Source organism: Microcaecilia unicolor, chromosome 6 (assembly GCF_901765095.1).
Source record: "Microcaecilia unicolor chromosome 6, aMicUni1.1, whole genome shotgun sequence".
NCBI lineage: Eukaryota > Metazoa > Chordata > Amphibia > Gymnophiona > Siphonopidae > Microcaecilia > Microcaecilia unicolor.
Window position 1 is genome coordinate 281,238,552 of NC_044036.1, and position 25,572 is coordinate 281,264,123.

Here is a 25,572-nt window from a genome sequence, read left to right on the forward strand (position 1 = left end):
TGTATATAATATGTAAACTGCTTTGAACATAGTCCCATTCTGTAACATGGCATGGGTGGAGAGTAGGTATGGAAGCCTTAGCCAGCCAGCACATTTAACTTACAGTGCACAAACTGGCTAGACCAGTTAATGTGGAAGTACTTAGTGCCTGCTAACCTTCCTGCAGGTAGCATGTGAAAATGGAGTGGAGTAGCCTAGTGGTTAGTGCAGCAGACTTCAATCCTGGGGAGCTGGGTTTGATTCCCAGTGCAGCTCTTTGTGCCTCTGGGCAAGTCACATAACCCCCCATTGCACCATGTACAAATTAGTACCTGTATATAATATGTAAACTGCTTTGAACATAGTCCCATTCTGTAACACTTACATGCAAGACCTGCAATTAAAAAAGGGTCTAGGACTTGAAATATCCCCTCCACTCAAAGCTATTACATTAAATCTGGGATTAGCACATGGTAATATCCTGCATGTTCAGCTCAGGTTTTAGTGCACTTTAGTAAAAGGGGCCCCAGAGTGATGAGGAGGGGCATAATCGAAAGGGATGCCCAAGTTTTCCTGGGGACGCCCTCGCAGGATGGCCCCGTGAAGGGGAGGGGAAACCCGCATTATCGAAGCAAGATGAGCGTCCATCTTTCATTTCGATAATATGGTCGGGGACGCCCAAATCCTGAAATTTAGGTCGACCTTAGAGATGGTCATCTTTAGGCTTGGTCGTTTCTGATTTTCAGCGATAATGGAAACTGAGGACGCCCATTTCAGAAACGACCAAATCCAAGCCATTTGGTCATGGGAGGAGCCAACATTCGTAGTGCACTGGTCCCCCTGACATGCCAAGATATCTCACCGGGCACCCTAGGGGACACTGCAGTGGACTTCACAAATTGCTCCCAAGTGCATAGCTCCCTTACCTTGTGTTCTGAGCCCCCAAAACCCACTACCCACAACTGTTCACCACTACCATAGCCCTTAGGGGTGAAGGGGGGCACCTAGATGTGGGTACAGTGGGTTTCTGGTGGGTTTTGAAGGGCTCACATTTATGACCACAAGTGTAACAGGTAGGGGGGGATGGGCCTGGGTCCGCCTGCCTGAAGTGCACTGCACCCACTAAAACTGCTCCAGGGACCTGCATACTGCTACGAGGGACCTGAGTATGACACTTGAGGCTGGCATAGACGCTGGCACAAAATATTTTTAAAGTTGTTTTTTTGAGGGTGGGATGGGGTTAGTGACCATTTGGGGAGTAAGGGGAGGTCATCCTCGATTCCCTCCGGTAGTCATCTGGTCAGTTCGGGCACCTTTTTGAGGCTTGGTCGTAAGAAAAAAGGGACCAAGTGCTCATCAGGGATGCCCTTCTTTTTTCCATTATAGGTCGAGGATGCCCGTGTATTAGACACGCCCAAGTTCCGCCTTCGCTACGCCTCCAACATGCCCCCGGGAACTTTGGTCATCCCTGCGACGGAAAGCAGTTGGGGACATCCAAAATCGGCTTTCAATTATGCCGATTTGGGCGACCCTGGGAGATGGACACCCATCTCCCAATTTGTGTCGAAAGATGGGCGCCCTTCTCTTTCAAAAACAAGCCTGCAAGTGGCTCAATATGTTTTCTGAAATCAGCTGCAGAAACCTTGCCTTAGAGCTGTGTGCTAACGCATTGTAGCCGACTCTGTGGGTGCTGTGGGTGCTTGAGCATCCCCAATATTGAGAAAATTCCTTATATGTGTCCAGGGAGGGGTTATTTTCATTGGGCTTATCACCCCCAATAATTTTGAAAAGTTGGCTCCTATATGCTAACGCATTGTGCACAGTACACACCTTCGTAACATAACAGTAATGCTAAACTTTTGCTCCCCGGTACAGTAACCAAATAGTAGGTACATAGGTTCAGCACAAAAATGCGTGCTTTCATGGATGCATGTGTACACAGGTCTACACCAGCAGAAGATGTCTTGTGCACGATTTTGAGCACAAAAAAATTGTTGTGGAACCTGGAGTTGATTGTGCTGAAATCTTTGCAATTCCAATATTTATGCACAGAATAACATTGCAGCACATGTGCAGATCTATGTGCATGCAACTCTGGGTTTTGATTCAATATTTGTGCTCAGACTTGCACTTGCATGCAGCTCTTAACAGTCAAGCCCACCTCCCTCTCTGTTCTTTTTCAACCCATGGTCTTTATGGAACCCAGAAAACTGTTGCAGGTCTTATGTGCTGGCTGTAAAGAGAAGAAACAGGTATGAAATCTCCACTAATGCTGACAACCTAAGAATGAGCCAACCTTTTACACCTCCTCAGACCTAAGGTGAAAGACCTGGTGTTGTGCTCAGCCTTCTGGTCTCCTGCACATTTCTCTGTATCTGGGCAGAACAGGTCATGGCTTCATTTGCATTTGCTGTGCACTGTTGTCTAGATGATGCTTTGTGCACAGTTAGATTGGTGCAAAACCTGTTTTTACACTGGCCACCCACAAAATTGTGCGCTGTGGCTGAGCTAACCAGCACACAAAGCCTAAGCACTTTATTGCATCAACCCTCTGTTCTAGTTTTATTCCACTGAACGAAAAACAGGAGCGTAGCCAGACCTCGCAGTGGGAGGGAGCCAGAGCCCAAGGTGGAGGTGCACATTTTGATCTGACACCCCGCCGCTCCCCACCCACTGCTGCAGCAAATACCTTGGCTAGCGGGGGTCCCCAACCCCCACCAGCTGAAGTGTTGTCCAGTGCTGGTCTCCATCGCCGCCACATTGCCTGCCCTGCTCTGTCTTTCCCTCACATCCTGCATGCTTCTTTTAGTGAAATTGAGCCTGCCTATATTATGTGGTGTGCTTATTAGGTGTTTCATTGAACAACGGCTGCTTGATGGAAATATTTTTGATGTGTTTTGAAATATTGCTTGTGTAATGATATGTTATGACTTATTATGAATGTTTTGTTGCAAGCCTCCAAGAAGTTTTGAGATTGAACAGTTTATTAAATAACTAGTGGAACCATGCCCGTTTCCTCAACAATGATATGGGCCCTAGGAAGGCTGTCATGTAAGGTTTTTTTTTCTCTCTCCCCTGCCCTCCCCTCCATGTCCATCAATTCTTCCCTCCCCTCCCCTCCAAGTCCAGCGGTTCTCCTCTTCACTGCCCTCCCATCCGTGTCCCGCGATTCTCTCCTCTACTGTCCTCCCATCCCATCCATGTCCATCAATTCTCCTCTGCCCTGCCCTTTTCTCCCCTCCCCTCCCCTTCCCTTCCTTCCTCCCTCCCTCCCTCCCCTCGATGTCCCGCGATTCTCTCCTCCCCTCGATTTGTACCTGAATGTTCTCTGGCTGGCTGGCGTTGGCTTCCGTTCCGTTTGTAACATCCCTCCTGACGTCAGCTCACCTCCAGCATTCCCTTCCCTCTCACTGTTCCGCCCTCTGACGTCATTACTTCTTGACGCGAGGGCGGGACAGTGAGGGGGAATGGAACGCTGGAGGCTGGCTGACGTCAGGAGATGTTACAAACCCAGGCAGCCAGGAGATGTTACGAACCCAGGCAGCCAGGCATGGAACATTGGAGGTGCAAATTACTATATAGGATTTAACTAAATTAATAAATTTGAATGTTCTTCCATGCTGTCTACTATGGTATTGTTTGTAATGTACTGACATTTATCACGTTTCTGTTATATGGCTGTTCTGCAGTGCTGTTAATTGTGTATATTTTTGATACTGTTTCACAGTAGTTCTGTTATTAGGTTTCAATTTGCTGTTTTCAAGTTTACCTCATTTATTGTATTTATGGTTATACTTGGTCATTTTACTATTGTTATGCTGTTAACAAAATTGTAAGTTTTATATTAAACTGTACCTACTGTATGCTGCCTTGGGTGAATCTCTCTATAAAGATGCTTAATAAATCCCAATATATAAATAAATACGCTAGCAAGATTTATGACTACTAAGAGAATCAGCAGAAAACAAGTTTGTTTGTCTAAACAGGAAGTTGTGAACAGCACTTATGATAACAGTAAATCAGTGTCTGTCATCTTATGGATAAGCAACTTTGAAAATGTGATCATGAGACAGAATAATGATGCATATTAATGAGATTTTGCCATCTAATTATAGTTTGCAGTTGAGTAGCTCCATCTACTGACTCATAAAATAGCAAACTGCCTCATTTGTTTGATTAGATTGTGGCACAGGATTCATGATTTTAAAGTGTGCTACATGGCAAGGAACTGCAGTAATCATTCAACATTCATGATGCAATGCTTTAATCATGGGAAGGTGAACAAGGTCCGGGCATGGAGGGGTGTTTTTGATGTGCATCTAAGTCAGACTTTGGGCATTTTGCTCTAAATGTACTAAATCTGAAAAGAAAATATATCCATTTTTGAAAAAAAGAAAAACATCTTTTTTTTTTCAAAAATACTGTTTCGAACAAGGTTTTGTGCTTTGTGCGTTTATCTTTTTAGTCCATTTTTGAAAAAAAAATGTTAAAAAAACATACAAAATCAAGCCATTGGGATGTAGGAGGGGCCAGCATTTTTAGCAGACTGTTCCCAAAGACATCCCAGGAGAGCAATAGTGTACCCAAGGGGGGACTGCTGTGGATTTCATATAAATGCTCCAAGGTACACATCTTACCATTGCTCCCTTATCTTGTCTGCTGAGCCCTCCAAAACCCACCCAAAACCCACTACCTCCAACTGTACATCACTACAATAGCCCTTGAGTGAATTGGCACCTATATGTGGGTGCAGTGGTTTTTCTTGTGAGTTTTGGAGGGCTCACGGTTTCCACCACAAGTGTAATAGGTAGGAGAAGATATGGGTCTGGGTCCACCTGTCTACAATGCACTACACCCACCAGTACACTACTCCAGGGACCTGCCTGCTGCTCTAATGGACCTGGCAATAACATCTGAGGCTGCCACAGAGGCTGTTGAGTACTATTTTTATTCACGTTGTTAATGTTTTTGCCCTTAACATTTTGGTTTTGTTCTATTATGGCTGTAAAACATCCAAGTGTTGGGCATGTGCTATTCCCACCTTCAAAATGCCTCTAGCACGCCCCCTTGTGATTTTGACACACTGCAGACAAAATGCATAGATAGATGTTGTCACAATGGCATCTTACTTTCCCCTCCAGACACTCCAGCTCAATTTGGCCTCAGACCCGGAGCTGCACCACTTCCCCAGCTGACCACCGACATCGCACCATCGACTCTCACCAGCATCTGATCAGCTGAGAGCGGCGTTTTCCACACCTCTGTTCCTTTCTTGCTCCGCCCTCAACTGCAGCTACATCACTCCGATATCAGACGCCGCTCCCTTCTTCTGGGCTGTGTTTCCCCTGCTCAGGGCTTCAGCTACTATTGTTCATGGTGTCGGTTGCTGTTCATGCCTTGTGTTCTCTGTAGTGTTGGTTGCTCCTCATGCCTTGTGTTCTCTTGATTCCTTGCCTGACCTGACCCTGCTTGGACAATGGACCTCTTTGCTTGCTGACTGCCCTGACCCTGCTTGGACACCGGACCTCTCTTCTTATTACCTGCCCTGACCTTGCATGGGCATCGACCTCTCGACTCGTGGTCACCCTGATTCTGCCAGGTCGCTTCTTCCCCGCCTGCGGCTTGCTGGCATCCGAGACCTCCATATCTCCTCCTGCCTCCAATCCAGCTTGGAAACCCTTCTGCCTCTACCCACTCATTGCTGGGAAGTCCTGGAGGCCACTTGAACCTGGGGGCTCAACTCTTGGGAACAGCAGTCGACCCAGGTGAAGATACTGGGCTGTACGACTGTCTCTCCATTGAGAGAGACCTAACGGCTCACCCTCCTTCTGACTGAGCCTGACAAACATCTACAAAACAGATTTCAAAAATGCCAATTTGGATGTTTTGAGAAGAAATCCATCCAAATGGTTCTTTATGACACTTTTTGGACATTTTTCTCTTTCGAAAATGAGCCCAACAGTGACCTACTGATGTTTTGCTGCAAAGCTGCAACATTGGAAAACCAATTAAACGTGAATCCTGTAGGGCTTGTAAACAGCGATCAATAAGCCTTAGCACATTCACCAAGTGATGACATGCAAGATACTACAAACAATGGAGACATCTCCTTTAAGAGAAAGGTCTTTACTAAGTACCCTAACGTTGAGAAAAGATCTTCTGTCCTCCTATGGAGAGGCCTTCAAAACAAAGTACCATCTGTAACTGATACAGCCAAGCCTCCTATTTTTCAAGCAGTAACCCTTTTAAGAGCACATGCCTCGATTTTATTTGCACTCACCGCAGGTCATGGGCAAAACAGATATGAGCTTGTCCTTTCTAGCGATTCCAGCTCCTAGGCAGTGAAACAGAGTGGATCACCAGGACCATGGCCTGATGAAATTCTTGCCTCATACAGCGTCAGCAACTAGGGATCTTGAGAGTAAGATCTTATTAGACCTCTTCCAGCCAAAAAGGTACTCCCTGTCAATGTTGCAGCTCAATACTATTATCTGCACCTATAACTGAATTGGTAATGGGTAGTCGTGAACATTTGCAATAGGACTTTGAGCAGATTTGCCTAATTCATGTGATCCACAATAGACAGCTTCAATGTGAACTTTCAACAAAGCTAGTCAAATTTCTCCCAGACTTTCTGTGGATATTTGGGTTACAACTTTCACAGTACATTTGAGGAAATACTAAAACTCTGTCAAACTTAATCCAGCCTGAAATTTGCCTATTCAGATTCAACCTCGAATATTCCTGTGGACTTTTCTTTTGTGCTTGTGAAGTTAACCATAGCACAATTTAAACATGGACATTCTAGATATACAATGATGGCAGGGTATGAATTCCTTTTTCCCTGCACGACTAATATTCCGCCAGTGTCGTTATGCTCATATTAACCCTCTCCTCAAGTCACTTCATTGGCTCCCTATCTGTTTCTGCATACAGTTCAAACTCCTCTTATTGACCTATAAGTGCATTCACTCTGCAGCTCCTCAGTACTTCTCCTCTGTCATCTCTCCCCACATTCCTCCCCGGGAACTCCGTTCACTGGGTAAATCTCTCTTATCTGCACCCTTCTCCTCCACTGCTAACTCCAGACTCCGTTCCTTTATCTTGCTGCACCATATGCCTGGAATAGACTTCCTGAGCCGGTACATCAAGCTCCATCTCTGGCCGTCTTCAAATCTAAGCTAAAAGCCCACCTTTTTGATGTTGCTTTTAACTCCTAACCCTTATTCACTTTGTTCAGAACCCTTATTTTATCATCCTCACTTTAATATTCCCTTATCTCTTGTTTGTTCTGTCTGTCTCTCCTAATTAGATTGTAAGCTCTGTCGAGCAGGGACTGTCTCTTCATGTTCAAGTGTACAGCGCTGCGTACGTCTAGTGGCGCTTCAGAAATGATAAGTAGTAGTAGTTCCCATAGACACCTTGGGGTAATTATGTACAGGTTATCTAAAGTTGGGTGCTAGGATGCTGCACACTAAGTGTGAATTGTTTAATCATCATCTTTGTCCTTATGAAAGGAAAGATATAGTGTTATGTCATCTGTGTAGGAGAAGCAGTTAATTCCCTTTCTGTCCATATAGAAACCCAGGGTGGATATCACATAGGATTGGTGACAGTGGGGATCCCTGAGGCACCCCAGTGTGTGCTGCCCATTCCTTAGATAGGGTTATACCCTGATTCACACTGTAAGATCTGTGAGAGAGGAAACCTCTTATCCATTCAAAAACTATGCCACTAATTCCTAGGGAGTGTAAGATTTCCAGGAGTATCTGTGGTCTATTATGTCAAAGGCACTTGAGAGGTCAAACTGCATCAGGGCTATTTGATGGCCCGTACTCACAGTTTTTCTGAATTCATGAATTAAGGTCCCTAGTAGTATCTCTGTACTGTAATTTTTTCTGAAACTAGATTGGTTTCGATGTAATAGATTGTAGTGTTCCAGAAAGTTTGTTAATTGTTCCACAACTATACCTTCTAAGATTTTGACATCAGTCTGTAGTTGGCGACACTCCTATTTCTCTTTTCTGATTTTTTTTGGATGGGGATAAGTATGATTTTGCCAAGTTGTCTTGGAAAAGAGCCTGCATTTAAGGATTCTTTTATCCATGTCATTCCTAGCACGAGATATCTTTCTGAGGTTTGTTTGTTTTTTTAGTAAGTGGACTAGGCAGGTATCTAATTGGCATTGGGACTTTGAGCATTTTTGAAGATTTGAAAATGTAATACACTTGCACATTTTTTCTCCCCTGACTTAGAAGTTCCGCCAGGAATGATTCATATTGTATTTTGTGAACTCTTAGCCACATTGAAAGAATGCAAGTTTCAGGCAGCCGACTGATGTGAATAAACTGTTGGGTTTTATTGCCCACAGAACTCACTTAGTAACTCAAACCCTTAGTGAATTTTCCACATGATTCACAGTTATACTTCTGGTTTTACTGGTGGGAAGATTTCAGTAAGTGTAGAGAAACCTGGTTTCAATTAGTCTTTTATCTTTCACTGTCCACAAGGTGGCACCTTATCTGGTGAAGATATGGAAAAAGAAAGCTATGAATTAGGAGTTCCAATACGATGATGATGATCAGAACCTCTCTATGGCTGAGCTCTTCGGCCCTCAAGTCTGAGTTAACAAGTCTGAGTTAGAAATTGCTATAGCAATTACCCCACATAGTTGGGTGCTTTGGAATTTACTGAAAATTTCCACATTAAGAGACAGTCCATTCAGCGTGCCTGTCCAGTACCCTTCTAAAATATTCTGCAAAGCATATCACCTACCAGCACCATAAAATAATTCTAAGTGCAGAACCTACTAGAGACTTTAGATCTTTATTTTCTCTGCTGTGTTTTCAACCTTACCTAAGTTTTCATTGGTATCCTTTACTTTTCCAGATCCTTCTAATTTCAGAGAATAGAGTTTGGTCCCAGGAGGAGATTTAATAATACTTTCAGGATCCTTGGATTCTCCAGATGCATCAGTTTTCCAATGGTCTCTATGTCTTAGTCTTCCTTCCTGAGGACTACCATCAAAAGAACAAGTCAGCACTATGGAGTAATTCTATGAAGGATTTTCAGCATATAAACCCTGTGGTACACATGTTTAAAAGGCCTCTTATAAAAAATCATGTTTATGTTTATTCACAGTTAATATGCTGCCTTTTGTGCCAGGCATACCAAAATGGTTTACAGGAAGTAGAGGAATAGCCTAGTGGTTAGAGCACTGGGCTGATTATCAGGGAAGCCCAGTTCAAATTCTTGTGACCTTGGACAAATCACTTAGCCGTGGTAGCATTTTTAGCTCCTGGCAAACAATAGAAATAAAATAAAACATGGAAAAGAAAATAAGACGATACCTTTTTTATTGGACATAACTTAATACATTTCTTGATTAGCTTTCGAAGGTTTCCCTTCTTCGTCAGATCAGAAATAAGCAAATGTTGGTAGATGACAATATATATAAGTGAAACATCAAAGCATTTCAGTGACAGTCTAACAGGATGGGGGTGGATACGTGAGAGACAGGAAGAGTCAAGTGGATGAGGGACAGGGCAATATGCATGGAGACAGGAGGGTGACAAAGGAGTACAATTTTATGGTTTATAATGGGCTAGAAAACCCAGATCTTTGTTAAGTCCTATCTGGTGGGTGTCAAAATATTTAATCATTCTGACTTCAAAGGTCTTACATTCCTGTATTGTTTTAAAGTTCTCTTTCAGGATTCTTACCATGAAATCATTGGTACAGTGTTCTGGTTTTGTAAAGTGCTGCCCCACAGAGGTGACATCCAGAAGGGCAACCTTCGAAAGCTAATCAAGAAATGTATTAAGTTATGTCCAATAAAAAAGGTATCATCTTATTTTCTTTTCCATGTTTTATTTTGTTTTATTTCTATTGATTACCTTTAAAAGTGGACTAACACGGCTACCACACCTCTCTAGCTCCTGGTAGAAATCAGCTGGCATTAAATGCTGAAATGCCCATTATATTCCTATGGGCGTCTCAACGTTTACCACTAGTTGATTCCTACTGCAAGCTAAAAATGCTACCACAGCTTAGTAAAAGACACCCTTAACCCTCTGTTGTTTCAGGTACAAAACTTAGATCATAAGCCCTCTGAGGACAGGAAAATACCTAGTGTACCCAATTATAATTCACCTTGAACATATAAATAAATATAAAAGAATCAGATGGAAAGGAACTCCAAAATTCAAGAGATAAGGAGAAAAACAGAAAAGACTCCAAAATACAAAAAGATACAAGAAAAGGTAGACATGAACAGAACGGAAGAGCACAGCAGCAGGCAGACTGCGTCTACCACCAAACACCTAAATAGAGAGATGGGTTTCTAAGGTCACTTTGAACTTCTTGTAAAAAGGTTCCAGCTCAATAACGGATAGAAGTGCATTCCAGAGTAAAACTGCCATATAGAAAAAGGCAGTATGTCTAGTAGAGTCCAGATGTGCATATGCTAGTCATGGGGCTGCTGATCTGTAATCTCTGGAAGAGCAATCAGATGAGGTGGGTGTAGGGAATAATGAGGAAACCTAAGTAGAATGGACTTCCGGGGTAAAGAGATCTATGCACCAAGATCAGAATCTTAAACAGGATTCTAAATTGGACTGGAAGCCGATGATATTCAAATAGCAGGGGATGCTATGGCTGAATTTCCAATATACAACATAAGATCTGATTGGCAGAATTTGGACAGATTGTTAAAAAGCCGATTATCAGCACTAATTAGCTCATTATACAATTAATTTGTGCACACAAATTGGGTGTAAATCCAAATTTGCACACGCAATTTTTAGCAACTTTTATAGACTTAAGGGGATGATGTTTAATGTTTGTGTATATACTTTGATTTTCTTCATGAGTTTATGGCAGTTGTGACCTAGTCGGTGGGAGGAGGGTATTAGTGTAGAGTACAAGTGGCAGGTACAGGCGGACCTGAGCTGTAATGGGGACAGACCCTCTAAGTGGCCGCGGAGAAACCCCAAGTGGGTGGCTAGGCGTTTCTTGACAATGTTTGTGTATATACTTTGATTTTCTTGCTGAGTTTATACAAGCAATTGTTCCTTCTTTTTTTAATGAGTTATGGTTTGTGTATTTTGTAGAGAATTCTATAACTCCTGATGCAGGCATTGTTTGCCGGAACATGGCCATGTCAAGTCCCTTTTAACTCTGTGCCATAGATCTTTGCAGATGAGCATAGTATTCACTCATTAAAGAGTTTTTAGAATCTTTGACTTCTGCTTAATGGATCTTTGTAGATGAACACAGCATTTATTTATTAAAGACTTTTAAGACTGGACTGTCTTCATTTTGGCTATTTTTCTCACTTTCCACTCTACTGTTGTAGGTATTTTATCCTTCTTGTTTTATATTGTCTTTGTTATTTCATAAACCCATAGGTGTCTATTTGGCCACTTACAGATACACTGTCATTGAGTCAGGACTACTTGTTTCAGTGTCACAGTCCCGACTCTGAAGAATAAGGGAAAGGGGATAGGACTGTAGTTACAATCAAAGTGGTTTGCATGCTATATACAGGGACTTATTTTCTACATGGGGCAATAGAGGGTTAAGTGACTTGCCCAGAGTCATAAGGAGCTGCAGTGGGAATTGAACCCAATTCCCCATATTCTCGTGCCACTACACTAACCACTAGGCTACTCCTCCACTCCACTGTAATCCACTCTACCATTGAATCAAGTGAAAATTCATTAAAGAATTTTAAGGTGATGATTAAGACCCATTAGTTTAAGCAAGCCTACAAGCCTATCCAAGTGCAGCTAATACTGGGCCCTTTTACTAAGCCACGGTAGGCTCTACGCACGTGGAACATACCGTGGTTTAGTAAAAGGACCCCTCAGGAAGCAGATGCCCTGATGAAGGCTAAGCCAAGGTCTCTTAACATCAGTGCAGACCACTGGCCAGTTGGCTATCCAGCTGAGAATGACCACAGGCTCTCACAATCTGCTGAGCAGTAACTTTTCTGAGGGTGGACAGAGAAGGGTCAAGATCTATCCAAAATAGAATACATTTTCCATCTCTGAATAATATTTAGACTTTCTAAATATGACAATAATACCATAAAATCAAGTATGGTGGGATCAGATATAAAGGTCACTGTTACAGACAACTAACCTGAGAACCAGTACAGCATATTATATTTATACAAATGTGTTCTATATGTACAATGAATATTTCTTTGGAAGTAATGTCTGATGTTACTTCACCTTGTGCAGAAGAGTCCAGAACGTGGGCTGGTTGCTGTACTTCCCCATTTCTCAGTTTCCTGCATGAGTGTTGCCTTCCACGAGTGCTTTAACCCTGCTGAATTGTTATAAAAGAAAGCAAAAGAAATATATTAGCCATAGAAATAACATTTAACTAGAGATGCTTTCTTATTTCTTTTTTTCTGTTTTGGACAACTTATATCCCCCATAGAGCTGGAAAATAATAAATTGCCATTTACTTTTAGAACCCACCTCCCTCCTCTCCAGCAAAAGCCAGAAAAATAAAAAGTTGCACAGCTGGTTACATTATAATCTGGACTTTTTTCTTTGCTTTCATACATTCAAACAATGCATTGGCAAAATGTTGTAAGCAAACCTCATTTTTTATGTTCTATATACATTACCTTTCAGACACAGTTCATATGTAATTACCCTGCCCATAGACCATATATTGATCTACAGCCTATATGTAATGTGGTTTATCTGTCACATTTTGCATACTTCTTATATGTTCTTCTGGCAAAAGACCTCTGGACATTTATATATGTAAACCATCATACATTATTGGTTTTTGTTGTCTATTGTGTATATGAAAATCATACATGGAAAATATACCACAATTTACATGATTTTTTATATATATTCTTTTATGGTTTCTTTTATATGCAATTGTTTTTGTATTATTCATGTGTTCATTTACCTTGCAACACCATTTTATTGACATTTGATACTTTTAGACACTAATTGATATTAGTTGACATTATTTATCTTTATTTTTTATTGATTTGAATATGCTATGTTTTTGTACTTATGATATTTTATGTATGTTTACCTGTTTTTATTCATTTATGCTTTCGAGATGTGTATTTGAGATTTAACATATATACACATAGATATATTTCTTTTGTTCGCAATATTTATGTTTTATATCTGTTATTATATTTGTTTTTATAGACTCCTGAAGAAGGCACTACGGCGCCGAAACACGGCTGTGTTGAGTCAACCATTTGCAATAAATATCATTGTTTAATTAAATTATATGTCTCCCCCATTGTTTGGATAGAGCCTATCTTCCCCACCCTTTCTCTGTTCCCTCGTTATTGGGGATACAGTCATGTATTCCACCATTACAGATGTCTACTAGGGCTTTTTTTTCTGTTGCTACTTCAGGTTATTTAGTACCTGTACCTCTTTTTCCCTCACTCTTAGTACCTGAGAAATGGCAGGATGGGAGGTGATGAAACAGTCCCCCCCCCCCCCCCCCCCAATGCTTTTCCCAGGTCTTAAAGGCAACAGAAGACGGATCAAAAGATAAGAGCTCTCTCATGATGGGAATTAGAAACATCCTACTGGGACTGAATTCTAAAGCTGGTTGTAGAGTGTGAGGTAACTGTAGGTATGCAAGGCAGTGGATGGTCACTCCTACTTTTCCCTTCCTCCAAGAGCAGCCCTGAATCTGAGCACCAACATTTTTCTTTGTAGAAAAACAAAAGTACTGGACAATACTATGGGGCTGCGTAAGCCCAACGAGTATCAAACTAGAGTTACCGCATGACTACCATGTGGCTCTTGCGGTAATTTCATTTTTGGTGTGCATACAATATGCGCGTCCAAAAAATAATATTTTTGGACACGCATATCGGACACACACACCAAGTGGTACTTGCCGTGAATAGGTCATTACCACCCAGTTACTGCGTGAGTCTTTACCGCTAGGTCAATGGCTGGCAGTAAGGTCTCAGTCCCAAAATGGACGTGTGGTCATTTTCATTTTGCCGCACGTCCATTTTCAGCAAACATATTACAGGCGCACTGAAAAATGGGTTGGCACATGCTCAAAACCCATGCCTACACTACCGCAAGCCATTTTCAAGGGTGCCATTTAAAAGGACCCGAGACTTGCACATCATGACCATTAAGAGAAGTAAGCTGCTGAATAGCAACAAGTTAAAAACTGCAGAAAGCCAAATAAGCTCATTTTAAGGAAATGTAAGCAAAAAGTCCTATGCTTCTTTCCTCAGAAGGGGTGCCAGTTTTTGGTACAATTAATCTGAATCTGCTTACTATGCATGGCCTATGCCAGAAATTGGGAATGACCCCCAATGAATTCTTAGATATCAAAGTACTGAGTCTATAACAAGTAACTGAATCAGCTTAGCAAACTGATATATTTCTCTTCTTCAACTGTCAACCAACCTCCACTTTGGTTTGCATTCGTATCCTTCATTTTCTTCCTCTCCTCAAGGCCATCCAATATTCCCAATTCTGAGTTCCATGGAAGTTCCTCGCTTACAGTAGTAGAGTTGGACAGGACTCCGCCTACTATATTCTCCCTTTCAGCCTCAGTTTTTTCACATTCCAAATTGCTTTCACAATCATCTTCTTTTCTGGCACCCTCGTGAAAAGTTGAACCAGATTTCCCTTGCACCAGGTCGGCAGGCAGAGGGAAGCTTTGTAGACTGGGAACAGTGAAACATGGATTGATATTTAACATTCTATCAAGTTTGTTCTTAAATTCATCCTTACTTGAAGAAGAATTACGGAAGTTGTCTGGGTCAGTGTCTCTCCTTTCACCACCCTGAAGAGCACTAAGTCTCTGGGCTTCCAGGTCAATCCTGTCTTCAAGCTTTTTAGCTATGACCTGGATGGCCTGAACCCTCTCCTGTTTATTTTTATACTGAGGAGACTTGAGAGTTTCTTCAGTAAATCCCTGCTTGATGTCAGTATTTGTGTAGCTCCTTTTATGGAGATAGTGTTTGAAAAGTGGGTATCTGGAACAGCAGCAGTTCAAATCTTTGAGCTTTAAGGGGCTGAAGCTATCAGTTTCAAAGTCAGGTGTAGGAGAGTAACTTGACATATCCCTTATGTTGGTTATATGGTTTTTCCTCTGTGGATGGAGTGTGCTGTTGAATAAAACAAAAATCATAAACAAAACAAAGAGAGAAACAGCATAAGCAAGTTTAGTTTTGCATGAGTTCTACCAGCACAGTTGAAGGTAATTTCACATACTGTGTTGACACATGAGTTTTAACCAATTTTCACTTGGGTTCTGAGGGTCCAGTGTACAAAGGCAGCTGTAAAATACAGCTGCCCTGGTAAAATTTAGCAAGTCACAAACAGCGACCAATACACAAAGGGGATCGAATGCAAATGAGCTGCATGGATCCCTCTTTGTGAATCGGTCACTGTTTGTGACTCTAAGCTGTCAAATGCATTTGACAGATTTTGATGCAGACCTGACCCAGACACCTTCCACTGCCCATACACACCCAGACAAGGAATCCTCAGAGGTCCAGTGGACCCCTGACCCCCCCCCCCCAAAGCAAAAGTGGACCTGGTGGTCTAGTGATTCCCCTCCCCCTGTACTTGGAAAAAGATGGAGTCAGGAGAGTAGGAGAAAAGCTTCCCACCTTCCTGCCTTGGGGCCCACCCTGCACAAAATGTCAGAGCTCAGCCCTGACCAGGTGCATCCTTTTTGTGCAGGACAAGCCTTGAAGCGAGGGTAGGAGGTGTTGCTCCCATCTTCCTGCCTCCATCTTTTTCCAGGTTTGGAGGAAGGGGAAGGGAGGTGGGAGGAGAGAGGAGGGGAGGGGGTCAATAGACCACCAGGGCCACAGTGGAGTCAACAGGAGGCACGGGGGGGGGGCAGGTCAGGGTTACTAGACTATGAGGGCCATTCTTGCTTGGGGGCATCAGGAGGGGGTCAGGGATCCACTGGACCTCTGGGGATTGCTTGCATAGGGGGCTAATAGGGGGTGCAGGGGGAGTATGGGGTCCACCAGACAACAAGGGATTTGTTACTTGGGGGGGGTACAGGCGTAGGGGTGGGGTCAGGGTCCACTAGACCACTAGGGAATTTTAACGACTCAGGGGGGTCATCAGGGGGGTTGCCTGGGGGGTCAGGAGGGAAGAGGTAGGGAGCACAAGCACGAAACCTTTGCAGCTGCCTGTTTGTGTTTCCTTCCTCTTCTGACAGCTCCAGAGCAGCCGTAAAATTAGCTTGTTAAAGCTAGGTGCTATGCATCACCCGGAATGCTCATTAGAATACTAATGAGCTCATTGTAATACATTTGCATAGGTTTCTTGGTGGCTGCTAACAGCACACCTTAGAGCCACAGAAAGCCCCCTTTGCGCATTACTCGCTAAATAACGTTTGCTTTAAACTGGCTAGAACCAGACTAAAGCAAACGTTCCCAGCACAGTAAGTTTGTGCATCAGGGCCTGAGTACTTAGGAGCTTTGCTGCTCCTTTGATTGGAACTGACCTCCTTCCACCTCTCCCTAGATGTGTGAAACTGGATCTGTTGTGGCTTTAAAATACTGATTTAAAATTCCCACTTTTCTTCAGGTTTTACAAGCAATTAGCCTTGCATATAGTCCTAATTGGGTAAAGTGTCTAAGAAATGTTCTCAATGGCAGAGCAAAGAATTGTAGTTGCTGTTTTAGTCCACACAGATCTGTTGACCCTTATTTCAAATGAAGAGTAATATAGGAGAGAAGTACCAGTTTGGCTTATTTCCTCACAGCAAGCTTCTGAACAGCAGAGACCACTATAATATAAGCTTAACGCAAACATTATTGCAGCTGAGCTGATTTAGAATTAAAAATAATAGACAGACATCTCAAACCTCTGTGCACATTAATGCATGTTATCAGTGCTAGTTCTATATTATCTTAACATGCAGGTATGCATATGCTAATTTGGTGACAGATGCAGATGGGGACCAAATTTCAAGCATTAAAGAGATGCTGTGGATAAACAGAGATGTCTTTGATTATTAAGAATACATACCCATTTCCTTTGTCTTCATCTGCCAACAGAGAGAGGGATGTTAGCAGAGCCCATGCCTCAGGAGCCTTCTTGTTAGAGCTGACAGACTCATCCTCCTGGGGAGAAAGAGCACAATCAGCCTTTACATTCCACTAATCAGCCTTATGTGGCTTCACAGTTTGCCATTCTGAGCCTTGTTTTTCTTGGCCCATAAGAATGAAATATGGGTAAATCCTTTTGAATACAAGACTAGCACCGTCTTAGTTTAGATCTCAGGTTTTAAATGGCTCTGACTCAATAAGCTCAGGTTAAGCAGAGCTCAATAAAGTCCAAGTATCTATTGAACATTTCAAATGACTTACAAGCAGATTCATAATTCTTTATTATATGTTACACTTCATTTAAACAGTAAAATTCTGATCAAAGGGGAATTCATTTCCTACTAGATAAGTGACAGACAGAACAGCTAAGAGCCCAAAGCACAATTAAGTCCTAATCAGAGGTCTAGAGACCAACATATTTCACAAGCGTAATGGTTTTCAGTTATTATTGACCCAAGTCAAAATTAAACTAGTGACCCAAAGACAAAAAAAAAAAAATCTTGATCCTTGTGCCAATCTAGTGAAGTAGTTGTCTCTGCTTTCACATGATACCGAGCTAAACTGGATTAGGTTAATATCTTTGATAGTTGCATTTGCCATTGGAGTGGAAGTGTAGGCAAGTGGTTAGAGCAGTAGGCTGAGAATCAGTGCCCCAGTGCTCAGAACCAAACGCGGGCACTAGAGACCATTAGCACTGGACTAGCACCTGCAGTAAGGAGCTCAGAATGCTCAGACACTGTAGTACGGGAGAAAACGAGTGCGCCAAAAATGAGAGCAAATAGCATACTAATACAGTCAAATGGTTGTTAATGAGGTCATTTCCTATTCCTTCCCAATACTCAAAGAACAGCGCACAAAACAAAGTCACCTTACTGCTGAAAAAGTAATGCCAGCTCAGAGCAGGGAGGATTTCTCAAGATTCTTTCTTTAAAATCTGCCAGTTTTATATTTGGAAGCAGAAGGAAGCCCATGCAAGCCCCTAAGTGCTGGTAGTGAGAAACAAATGCGTGAGAGTCGGAGCAAACCCAAAAGTGAAAGCACACTTGTTTCCTGCATTTAAATATAAACATTCCAAGTTTTAAAAAAAATTGAAATACTTATATTTAAAGGCACAGAAAACAGACGCCAATGTGTGCTTCACGCTCAGGTTTTCCAGGTGCACGTGCACAGGAACTGAGTTTACCACAAAACTCTTCAGCACATGCACCAAGCACGTTCCCTCTTGCTTTCGTTTTTACAGCATGCATATAACTTGAATCTCATTTCCTTTGAGCATTGGAGAGCTAGGTTTCTGCGCTGGTTTGGCGGTATAGTTTCTGTGCTGCTGGCATACCACGGGAATTCTGAGTATCGGCCTGCAGGAAACCCGGGATTCAAATTCTTCTCGCTCATGGGCCAATACTCAGAAGTCCAGCGCTATAGTGAAAAAAAACCAGGAATAGCACAGAAAAGTCATCATCTACTATATGTATATATATATATATATATATATATATATATATATATATATATATATATATATATATATATATATACACGGACATATCTAAATCTGCACTACCCAAGCTGCAAAGGATTTAAATACAAATCAACTTACGCATCCAGTTTTTCCTACATAAGCACACAACTGTGGAACGCATTACCGAAAGCCTTGAAAATGACATACGACCACCTAAACTTCTGGAAAACACTAAAAACTAATCTTTTTAAAAAGGCATACCCTACCGATCCAACTTAAATGCTCAATCTCTGCAACACAACAAAACTAAAGTACGTAATGGACATAATACAACTCTTCCACTGTACAATTCCCTAATGTGGCTGTGGCACACGAACTTTACCTACCACAACATCACTTTGTATTTGTTCACACCAGAGTCAGCAAACGCCTCTCCGGTACTACGTAAGCCACATTGAACCTACAAATAGGCGGGAAAATGTGGGATACAAATGTAAGAAATATATATATATATATATATATTTCTTACATATATATATATATTTCTTATATATATATATATATATATATATTTATATATATATATCTTCCTGATGCTTGACACTAATTACATGCAAATAATATGCATGCTGTGAGGCCAAACGTAAGGGGGAGGAATGTGTCTGGTGCATGGGCACAAGAGTTTTACTGTAAGTGCGGCTGTTGTGCACATGCGGCAGGCAAACCCAGAAGTGAAGCATACATTGCTACTATTCATCTGGTCCTTTAAATATAAGCCTTTGAATTGTCTTTTTTTCATGAAAGGCTTATATTTAAGTGCAGAAAACAGGCACCAATGTGTGCTTTCACTTTTGGCGTTGCTCAAACTTGCGCTTGTGTGTTTCTCATTCCCAACACTTAGGGGCTTTCTTCTGCTTCCAAATTCAATCACAACCAGCAGATTTTAAGGAGAAAATCATGGGAAATCCTCTCTTCAATCACCCTCAGCTCCAGATTTGTGTTAGGTTTCCAGTGGTAAGGGCGGCTTTATTTTGTGAGCTATTCTCTGAGCATTGGGGCGCGAATAGGAAATGACCTCATTAACATCTATTTGACTACAATCAAATACTATTTGTACTAATCTTTGGCATGCCCATTCTTTCCCACACTACAGCCCTCTGAAGATTCTGTGCAGATTAACGTCAGCGCTAGCCTAGCAATAATTGACTCTAGCACCGGCGTTAGGTTCTGACCATTGGCCCATCCATTAGTCATGCTCCTCTTGACCTGGTAATTAGCTTGTAAGCCTTCTGAGGCAAGAAACTACCTCACTTTATGGCAACTCACCTTAAACTCAGGTTTGCCAAGGTGAATCATTAAATCTAAAATGCAAATCAGTTTGTAAAGTAATAGTGGCATTAGAAAATGTACGGAGAAGGGTGATGAAAATAATAAAGGGGATGGGACGACATCCCTATGAGGAAAAGCTAAAGCAACTAGGGCTTTTCAATTTGGAGAAGAGATGGCTGAAGGGAGATATGATAGAAGTCTATAAAATGCTGAGTGGAGTGGAATCAGTGCTTCTAAAGAGCAAATCACTTGTTTATTCTTTCCAAAAATACTATCCAAAAAAATACTATCCAAAAAAATACTTTCCAAAGAAGCTACTAAGAAAAGTCCATAAGCCATTATTAAGATAGAAAATCCACTGCTTATTTCTAGGATGAGCAGCAGAAAATCTTTTACTGTTTTGGGATCTTGCCAGGTACTTGGCCACTGTTGGAAACAGAATACTGGACCTGATGGACCTTCGGTCTGTCCCAGTATGGCAATGTTTATGTTTTTATGCTTTTGGGCTTTGTGACAAAAAGAAAGGTAGAAACTATGCACCACCTTGATTGTCGTAATAGGTTACGGAATACCACTAAAGAATTAAACCTTCTCTGTTACTCTCTTCCACTGAATCCTGCACGACCACCAAAACAAATGGAGGAGAACAAGAAGGAAGAGGTGACGGGGTTGAATAAACCCTCCCAAAAAAAAATAATAACATCATTTCAACAAGCAGGTGCTGTATCACTAAATAGTGGTTTTATGCAAGTATGCTGACAGCCCAAGATAATAAAGCAAAAGTTATTAAGAATACAGAAAATCATCTTTAGAAGGATCAAAATTTCACCATGTTGGGAAACATTTGATCCTGAAATACTCAATGCCAATTGAGCCTCTGAATTTCACCTACTCACTCCATTGCGTTCAGACTTCACTTTTGATCCTGCAGCTCTTGGGTTTGCTTTTCTTTGCCTCTGTTTTCTCAGGAATGCATCTTTCTGTTTCCTGAACACCTCTTCTAGCCTCTTCTTCTTCAGCTCCAAGGCTTTCTTTACAGACTTCTTCTCCTCATGATCCTTCATCTGCCTCTGAGCCACCTTCTTGCTTATATAAGCACGGACTTCTTCCACGCTGTAGCCGTGACTCTTGCAGCTCTTTCCTTTCTTGCCTCCAAGAAGCTTGTCATTTTCCTTGTCAGATTCCTTCACCGGTGGGCTGCTGGATGCTGTCTTGCTTCTCGGGGGGGATGCACCTTTCCCCCAGCTCTCTTTGCAATTCCTTGAGTTTTTCAGCAATACATTCCGAGAGCTTCTGTTCTGTTCTTGCTCCTGGGTACATTCAGGAGTGTTAAGGACCATCAGACTTGATCTTCCATTGGGCTCATCCCTGATTGGCTGCTTATCAGCAGTTCTCACAGGGTATTCTTGGGCTGGTTGGCAGCTCTTTTTCCCTTCTGGAGTGTCATTTTTATCGATAACACTTCCCACTGTGTTTACTGTCTCCTCTTGTGCTGTCACCACATTCACAACAGCTTCTGGAAAAGCAATGGAAATAACACTCTCAGTACAACTACATATCAAGCTGACGCCAGATGGTATTAACATGTTTCTGTTTAGAGTAAATGCTGCCTGATTTTGTGTTTTTTTTGAAACTGAAAAATGGTTTCTCATCTTCGGTTTAGTGGTTCCCACAATTAAGATGTTTGCTCTATATACAACCGACGTACCTTTGTTAATATTAATTGCGTTACCTTTGGTCCCATATTTTATCATTTAATTTGGGGGATTTTCATTAGAGATCTATTAACATATTGTAAATCAGAATTCTGGTCCTCAGCTAATTTACCTCCACTTTTAAATACCTCAGCTGTGCACTAAAGGGCCCTTTTACAAAGCCGCGGGAGGGCCAATGCACAGGTAGTGCTGGGTAGCATGTGCACCTGGCAGTAATTCTGAGTTTGGCATGTGCCAAATCCTGCAGTAGAAAATATTTTTCTATTTTATACCATGGGGCATTCCTGGTGGTAATCGGCAATGCAGCCACATTGGTGCACACTGCATGGTTACAGTGCGGGTAGCACGTGAGCCCTTACCACTAGGTCAATGGCTGGTGGTAAGGGCTGAGGCCGTAAATAGGCTCACGCTAGTTTTAATTTTTATGCATGCCCATTTCCTGGCCCATTAAAAAATGGCCTTTCCCCCAGCTGTGGTAAAAAGTGGTCCAGAGTGCGCAAAAAAGACACACCCACACTACAGCAGGCCACTTTTTACCGCAGCTTTGTAAAAGGACCCCTAAATTTTCTGCAACTGCAACCTAGGTCATTTTTCAATCAAAGAAATTAAAATAGGTACACCCTGGATTTTAGCACCTAGAGATCTGCGCAGTGTGTTTTTTCTAGCAAGCAAGGTGCCTGTACTCAAATGCCAGACCACCCTTCAGGAGTGGGGTGATCACTGAGGGACCCACCCCACAACAGCCAGGCCCCCTGCAACCAGTCACAGAATCTATGACAAGGCAAAATTAGTGTGTAGAGCCTGAGCTCTTTCATTAAAACTTGGGGTCCATGGGTCAATTTTAGCAGACAATGGAAAAGGTGCCGGTACCCCCAAGTACCCCCTCAAAAAAAAGCCCTGGATCCGCGCCAATCTATAACAATCCACACAACTTAATTGGCTCAACAAGCTAATGAGCACTGATAATAGCACTTAACAAGCAATAATGAGCACTAATTAAAATTTAGGCACACAACTCATTAAAAGTGTATTCTATAACAAAGTGTGTCGAACTTCTAACATTCGCGGGCAAAAGAGGCATAGTTACAGACAGGAAAATGGGCATTTCGTGGGGGTTCTGAAATTTACACGCGTAGTGATAGAATATGGCCCAGTGTGCATAAATCTATGTGCTGGGATTTACGCCACATTTTCGTTGGTGTAAATGGATGCGCTTAGATTTAGACGCCACAACTTAAACATAGGTTTAAGCTCATGATACACAAGTTAACTGTATACTTCCCTATTGCAAGCAAACTCGAGACATTCAGCAAATTATTTTGAAGCACTGGCCAACTCTATCGATACATCAAAGTTTGGAGGTGAAGCCACGATTTGCTTGTAATCGGGGCAAGAATATGGGGGAAATTTTATCTCACAAACGTTATAAGATTGTAGAGGGTTACCAAGAAGAGCGTTGCCATAAGCCATGTAATTCTTGTGTATACTGTAAACATGCTTTAAATACCACTCACATTTGGGTACCATCAATAAAAAAGTTTTTTTATTTAAGATCCTGTACCGATTGTAATATTTCAAATGTAGTATATGCCATATGTTGTCCGTGTCAACTATGGTATATAGGTGAGACTACACATAAGGTTAAGTTATGTATAGCTCAGCATTTGAGAAATATCCGGCTACAGAAGGTTGATACACCTTTGGTAAGCCATTAGCTGGAATTAGGTCATGTAGCAGATGATTTGCGATTTGTGGTTATTAACAGTTTACAAGGAGGGTATGGTAATATCGAAGCAGAATTGGTTCGGAGGGAACAGCGTTTTATCTTTAATTGGAAAACCGTTCAGCCCCTGGGTTTAAATAAAGAAATAGATTGGGCATTATTGTTGACGGTATAAATGTATAGACTAGAGTAAAGTTTGATCATTCAAATTTGTAGTGACGTTAGTCACGTTTCTCTTCTGAGATTCCCGGTAGTGAGCTCAGCGCTCGATTGTGGCTGGTAGGTAGCTTGTAATTTAACCTTATGCCAGTATTGGTTGTAAGATATGTGATGTATTGATTGTATTATATATATTCTATTAAGGATCTCCTGAAGAAGTAATGATTGAAACACAGCCTGTGTTGGGATCCAGGATTTTGGTTGGAAAGATCGAGACATGTTACAGATATTTGCAATTGAAGATTTGAAGTGAATCACTGGTTTTTCGACTATATGTGAATGAAAACGTCTGTTGACCAGTTTTTGGACAATATTTATATAATTGAAAGTACGGACAGTTAACCACGAATCTGATAGAAGAACTGATATATATACTGTTCGGAGAGTCCGGAGAGAACAAGAGTTTGGCATTTTTTGCCAATGTACGGGCTGGGATTAGAATGAACAATTTTTTATATTGGTTGATTTTTGAATTCTAGTCGAGAACATTTTGTTGTAAAGCAGATAACTTGAATTGCTCACAAAATTTAATCTGTTCATGTTTCTAAAGCAGGAATAAATAAAATGTAATAGATTGTTTATGTGTTGATGATTGGTAATATTGAGGATGTGTAATGGTCATTAGAAAATTGTAGATTTAGACGCTGAGATATCAACTAAGCATATTCTATAATCGGCACCTCAGCACCTAAATCTAAGGGGCGATTATAGAATACACTTCATTGGCACTGATTTCAGTGGTTACAAGTGGTTACGAGTCAAAAGCAATGTTAAAGAGGTGGGCTTTCAGTCTAGATTTAAAGGTGGCCAAGGATGGGGCAAGACGTAGGGGCTCAGGAAGTTTATTCCAGCGTAGGGTGCAGCGAGACAGAAGGCGCGAAGTCTGGAGTTGGCAGTAGTGGAGAAGGGAACAGATAAGAAGGATTTATCCATGGAGCGGAGTGCACGGGAAGGGGTGTAGGGAAGGACGAGTGTGGAGAGATACTGGGGAGCAGCAGAGTGAGTACATTTATAGGTTAGTAGAAGAAGTTTGAACAGGATGCGAAAACGGATAGGGAGCCAGTGAAGGGTCTTGAGGAGAGGGGTAGTATGAGTTAAGCGACCCTGGCGGAAGACAAGACGGGCAGCAGAGTTTTGAACCGACTTTCCATAGCTCTGAATATGCGCTCAGAACCTATTAAAAAGGGAGGGCTTGTCACAGCAGAGTGGGGGTTCATCTGTGGGCAGACGTGTCGTGCAGAGGGTCTGTTCCTGGTCTGAAGCTCCTAGCTCTCGCTGTGAACGGGGCCCCCCCCAGCTGATGATAAGAGCCTGGATGATGGAGACCAGTGATGTTGCATGTATAGTGTATTATTGCTTCATTTCCTGGTCTAATAACGCTTTGCATTGCTTAGATGTAGAGACCAGTGATGTAACAATTGTTTAGCTAATTATTGTGTGTATAGAGCTAATCATTGTATATGTGCTAACCATTGTATATATCTTAATCATTGTAGAATTTAGTTCCTCTAATAAAGGTTTTCATTTACTTATTATGAATCTAAAAGAATCCACGGTAATTATTGAGCAGTCTGTGTTAGTGAGACAGGCTGTAAATCCATAGCATTACAAGTACAGACATATTACTGTTATTTTCTTTGGATAAGATTGGGTTAGGTTTGGATTCAAAGCAGTGTTTTTGTTTTGTTACTTTGGATATCTCTTCTGCTTTTGATACTATGGATTGTAAGATGATGTTGGATCATTTATATGCCTTTAATTTTAGGAGGGAAGTGTAGATGATGCAGGTGAAAGGTGTTCAGAGTGTGTATGATGTGTATGCTTTGTCTATGGGGGTGCCATGTTGAATGTGTCATTTAGAATTTATGCGGGCAACATCCAATATTTTTTACCCCATGGATAATCAGCTTATAGATGGATTGCAGAAATTACATGGGTGCTTGTCTAGGATCCTCAGCTAGATGGGTGAAAACTAAAACTGAAGTGATGCTTACAAAACCACTGGGGATAACAATTGGCTGTGAATGTTTTGATTTTCAGG

At 41.8% G+C, this 25,572-nt stretch overlaps 1 protein-coding gene across 1 annotated transcript in view; it reads right to left on the reverse strand.

Annotated features, from left to right (window-relative positions):
* Positions 1-25,572, reverse strand: part of LOC115473023 (centrosome-associated protein 350-like) — a 161,039-nt gene that overhangs the window by 107,708 nt on the left and 27,759 nt on the right. Inside the window, exons 11-15 of the mRNA XM_030207618.1 lie at positions 20,771-21,390; positions 17,007-17,101; positions 14,412-15,118; positions 12,216-12,312; positions 8,836-8,996 (exon numbers count right to left, since the gene is read on the reverse strand). Of these exons, the coding sequence (XP_030063478.1) occupies positions 8,836-8,996; positions 12,216-12,312; positions 14,412-15,118; positions 17,007-17,101; positions 20,771-21,390 (1,680 nt within the window). The remainder of the gene's footprint in view (positions 1-8,835; positions 8,997-12,215; positions 12,313-14,411; positions 15,119-17,006; positions 17,102-20,770; positions 21,391-25,572) is intronic.